The 5190-nt window shown below is 40.7% G+C and overlaps 1 protein-coding gene and 1 long non-coding RNA gene across 2 annotated transcripts; both read right to left on the bottom strand.

Moving 5' to 3' along the window:
* Positions 1 to 2042: 2042 nt before the first annotated feature.
* LOC108082141 (trypsin inhibitor) lies at positions 2043 to 3028 on the bottom strand. The gene is made up of 2 exons (XM_017177444.3): positions 2464 to 3028; positions 2043 to 2404 (listed from the first exon to the last, which is right to left on the bottom strand). Exons 1-2 carry the CDS (start codon positions 2531 to 2533, stop codon positions 2235 to 2237), a joined length of 240 nt encoding a protein of 79 aa, XP_017032933.1. The 5' UTR covers positions 2534 to 3028; the 3' UTR covers positions 2043 to 2234.
* A 786-nt stretch (positions 3029 to 3814) lies between these two features.
* Positions 3815 to 4831, bottom strand: LOC108082156 (uncharacterized). Its single transcript, XR_001770978.3, has 3 exons — positions 4706 to 4831; positions 4175 to 4654; positions 3815 to 4123 (listed from the first exon to the last, which is right to left on the bottom strand). It is a non-coding gene; the product is annotated as an uncharacterized lncRNA (long non-coding RNA).
* Between the last annotated feature and the right edge of the window lie 359 nt (positions 4832 to 5190).

The following is a 5190-nucleotide window of genomic DNA, read 5'->3' as shown; positions in this document are numbered from 1 at the left end:
AGTCCACTTAAATCGCTTTTCTGCCACATTCATGCATGATTTATGTTTGAACATATCATAAAGCTGCCACAGACGTGGTCGGGGCAAGAAATTAGAGCTCGAGCGGAGACTGAATCCCGAAACTTCCCGCCATTTAGATCCCCTTTGAACTCGGTCGCTGGCCAGAAAGTCTCTCTCCTGGATCTAGGGTTAAATCAATCAAAGACTTAATGGCTTATTGTGAATATATTCTCACATCGCCATTGAACTTGCCCGGGGGCCAATCAATCACGTGTCAGTCTGCGCGATAATTGGATTAATAAATTGCCCAACAATTGCTTAAGGGAAGTAATATGAAAATCCTCCTAGATATAGGATGTTTAGTATTTTAGAAGAAAGGATGGTTCAGCTACAAACTAAGGGCATTTTTCTATAGTTTAACCAAATATTTTTGAGTTAATGTATTCAAATTAGTGATAAAGTATAGCTCAAGCCAATAATCACGCTCTTATATTTCTCTTTTAAACTAATTTCTGTCTAATATGGTTATTTCTACTCGCAATATCTTCTCCAAAACCTTTGGTAAATTTAAGGTCAAAGATTCTATTAGTGGTCAAAGGAGTGATTCCCCTCAGTTGCCTTAATACGGTGTCAAAGCAGAGTTACTTCAGCAGCTCTCTGGCCTTTGATGGCGCTCAATTATGGCAATCGGTACCACGGGTCGTATGCGGAATAAGAGCAGTAATTAATTCTGGCAGCAGTCTCGACCTCTGCAGTTTATGGCAGACAATCGAGTGAAGAAAGCCAGGCTAATTGTTGCCAGGCGACATTCTCCTCTGACCACAATGAACCTTTCTCCGGGTTAACGTTGTTTTTCCATCGTCATTGCCCTCACTATGTACGTGTGGACAAACAAAGCCCAGGGAAACTGAGCACTGATTGATTGAATTTCTGTTTCTGTGGCAAAAAGGCTCCCAGTTAATGGATCAATGCCGTTTTGTTTACTTTCTCGACATGCTCGTGTACACTGAGGCCCGCAGTTCCCGCTCTCCTCCTCTCGACTTTCATTGTAATGAAGTCAAGGCGATTGGCAGTAAACAAATTGGTTTCCTCGGTGGCAAATCTAATGAGTGAGATAATTAAATTACCCGAATAAATTGTTGCTTTAAATTGGTTAAAGTGTACGAAATGCAGAAGGGTATTTTTTGGGAATTAAATAAGCGCTGTCCTTGACTTTTATGAGTAGACTTCTCATGCGACTTCAGTGTGGAGCATACACCGATCGACTATCATTCTGGCTGTGGGCAGGCGTGGATCTGGACCCAATTAATCCAGTTATTATACATGCGTTTCTAGCCATAGAATTTAATTGGAAATATGTATTTTAATTGGAGAAATATTTCTCAAGTTTGCAATTTCCATATTTATATAAGAAACTTTACCTGCTTCACCGTCATAATGGAGCAAACATCAGCACCCGCTCTCTGGTGCGCAAATTTCTAATGAATTTAATTCACACATACGCACCCTATCGGGAGAGCTGTATGGAAGCGGAAATGGGAAGGCAGAGGCGGAGCAGGAAACAGTGCTGTCGCCATGCCAACCTGTTATGTAGGCGACAAGTGAACTCTGCCTGTTGTCGGAAAATCTAATAACGGACATCGCGCAAACACACAATAACAGTTTGTGGTAGTTGCCTTGTACTGCCGGCTTTAATTTGTGCCGGGACCTGCATATTAAGTGAGGCCAGGCAACGCCCACGAACTGATTGGATTCAATTGTGGGGGCGGAGCGGAACGTAAAGTAACGGATCGGATCGGGGCGTGACGTGGCGGTTCCAGTTGATCCGACGCGGCTAGGCTTTGTGGGATTAAGTATACGCAGCGCGGGCCCACTCTATGTATGGGAAAAATAAAATGAAATGCAAACTGGGAAAAGCCGGGATATGGCCAGGTTTGAAGCCTATTATCGCACCCGACGTGCCCCAGTAGCAATTCCCAACTATAGTACATATAATATCGTTTTCGCATAAACTCAATTTTCATCAGCATAAATCAAAACTGGACTGCAGTTCATTTGCATGGCGCAGGGCCACGAAAATTGTTTGGAAATCTATTTCAACTTTGCAGACAAATCATATTTTCAGAGCGGCCCGAGCGACGGGGCTTTGAAACTTTCCGCCAGCTGAAAACTTTTATTTTGGCCGCCATCATCGGTGGGCAATGAATGTGTTTGTTTTTTTCGAAATTTTGACCTCAGCGCAGGCAGAGCTGCCTGCACTCCTCCTCGTCATCGAAAATATTTTCCGTTGCCCGGCAGCCGCCGTACACGAAGGGCTCGCACACCCACCGTTCCCTGATGAAGCGCCACGATGGGAAGGCGGCCTTGCAGGGACCTGTTTGGCTGGGCTCGTCATAGCAGTTCTCTAGGGGATTAACTCCAGACATTAACTCCGACGATGATCCCCGTCGCTAACCAACTTACGTGCATCGCAAGCCCACAGCCCGGCCACAAATAACAGCAGGACAATGCATAAACTGTACCTTAATTTCATTTTGATCTCTTTGAACTTGGTTTAGTGTTGACAGAAATTACAACGATTGAGAGACGATGATTTCACTTAGACCCACGCACGAGAATTCGCACTCCTGCAAAGAGACTGTTCTGCAACTCTGGAAACAAGTCATACTTCGGAGTAGTCAAGTCGAAACAGATTTTTATTGTTTTTTTAGCTTTTTTCAGCTATTCCTTGGGTACACAAGCAGAGATGCATTCTTCATATGTTTTGAATATGTTTTTTGTGGCCCCGCAGCCGCCATAAACAAAAAACAAACAATTCTTGAGTAGTGAGTTATAAGTATATCTATGATGGTGAGCAACGCAAGGGCCTGATTCAGAAGTGAGTGCCCTGCACTTTGTAAGGTATCTAATACCTCCATATGAGATGTCCAGAAATGCAATCACAGCAAAGAAAATATAAAAGAGATTGAATTGGGTGAGGTTCTTCATCTTCGAACAGCAGTCAACGACTAGGATTTGACACTGAAACTTAATGGAAAAACTAGTTGGAACTAATTGGGGTAAGACGGATATGATTAGGGAAAGTTTTGCAATGGATAAACGCTTCTAATTGCTCGCTAAATTTAAATTTAATTTAAAGCTTAGCGCTTCAATCGCTATTGAAAGCATTGGTAGAAAAAAGTCATACTGTGGAGTAGTCAAGTCTAAACAGATTTTTATACCCTTTCAGGGTATTATAATTTCAGTCAGATGTTTGCAACGCAGTGAAGGAGACCTTTCCGACCCTATAAAGTATATATATTCTTAATCAGTATCAACAGCCGAGTCGATCTAGCCATGTCCGTCTGTCCATCGGTCCGTTTGTCCGTTTCTATGCAAAGTAGTCCCTCAGTTTTAAAGCTACCTGAATGAAACTTTGCATATAGTCTTCTATATACTTCTATATATGTCGGAACGGGCCGAATCGGATGACTATATCATATAGCTACCATACAAATGTTCGATAAAATTTTGGAAAAAAAATTATAATTTGGCTGTTTTTCAAGATTTTTGAATCATATTTGAGATTTGGCCATTTTGTATCATTTTGGAATATCGATTTTAATTTTAGGAAAATCCGACGACTATATCATATAGCTGCCATAGGAACGATCAGGAAATTAATAGGAAAAAATTTATAACTTCGGACAACTATATCATATAGCTGACATTGAAGCGTTCGGTTAATGTAGAGAAAATGTAACGCTGGGAATGTAAAACAGTAACTGTCAAACTGTAAACATAATAAGTATAGGTTAAATGTAATTAAACTCTGTTCTGTGTGTGTTTTCAGCATTATAATTTATAATATAAATATCAAAACCAATTTATACCCTTGCAAATCGGTTTCGATATTTATATTTATATAAACTTCGGCGTGCTGAAGTTAGTTTATTTTCTTGTTTAGCTGTATTCTTGGGTAGACAAGTAGATTCGCATTTTTCGAGTGTTGGGAATATGTTTCTTGTGGCCCTGCAGCCGCCAAAAACAAAAAAAAAACATTTTTTAAATATTGGGCTGTAAGTATAACTATGTATGTGACCAGTGCAAGAGCCTGTTTCAGAGGTGGGGTCATCGCATGGTCCTGTTGGAAAAAATATTTTGAAAAGTGTTTACATTGCCAAGTATGTAATACCTCCATATGCGATGTCCAGAATTGCAATCACAGCAAAGAAAATAAAAAAGAGCTTAAATTGGGTGAGGTTTTTCATCTTCGAACAGCAGTCAACGACTAGGATTTGACACTGAAACTTAATGGAAAAACTAGTTGGAACTAATTAGAGTGCGACGGATATGATTAGGGAAAGTTTTGCAATGGATAAACGCTTCTAATTGCTCGCTAAATTTAAATTTAATTTAAAGCTTAGCGCTTCAAAAAGTCATACTTTGGAGTAGTCAAGTCTAAAAAGATTTTTATTGTTATTTTAGCTTTTTTCTTCTAAACTCTTGCGTACACAAGCAGAGTAGCATTCTCCCCTTGTTTTGAATATGTTTTCTGTGTCGGGGCAGCCACCATAAACAAAAAAAGAGCAATAATTTAATTTTGCGCTATAAGTCCATCTATGTAAGCGACGTTTGCAAGGGCCTCGTGTAGAGCTGGGGCTATCGCATTTTCCTGTAAGGAAAAGCATTCTGAAAAGTGTTTACATTGTAAAGTATCTAATACCTCCATATGAGATGTCCAGAAATGCAATCACAGCAAAGAAAATAAAAAGGAGCTTAAATTGGGTGAGGTTCTTCATCTTCGAACAGCAGTCAACGACTAGGAATCGACACTGAAACCTAATGTAAATAGTTGGATCTAATTGGAGTGAGACGGATTTTATCTAGGGTACAAACGCTAAATTTAAATGTTAATGAAAGTTTAGCGCTTTAATCTCCATTGCAATTGTTGGTCGAAAAGCCAACTAGCAGTCGACCACAAACACTCGGCTGTCTCGACCCCATGCGAGGCGTCCGTTATGGAAGCTGGGTAATGCCACATTCACACATTGACCCCACTCGGCTGGGGCTTTATTGATTCGCTATTACGCCTTCACATTCTGGCTGACCTAAACTGATTTTTAATGCCGCCGAAATCCATTTCGCCGGGGTGGGGGAGGAGCCAGCTCTGCATATTCCCAAATTGTACATCCCTGTTCATTAGACGCG

The sequence above is a fragment of the Drosophila kikkawai genome, chromosome 2L (genome assembly GCF_030179895.1).
Source record: "Drosophila kikkawai strain 14028-0561.14 chromosome 2L, DkikHiC1v2, whole genome shotgun sequence".
Lineage (NCBI taxonomy): Eukaryota > Metazoa > Arthropoda > Insecta > Diptera > Drosophilidae > Drosophila > Drosophila kikkawai.
Note: the sequence above shows the minus strand (reverse complement) of the source record. Positions and strands in the feature narration are given on the sequence as shown.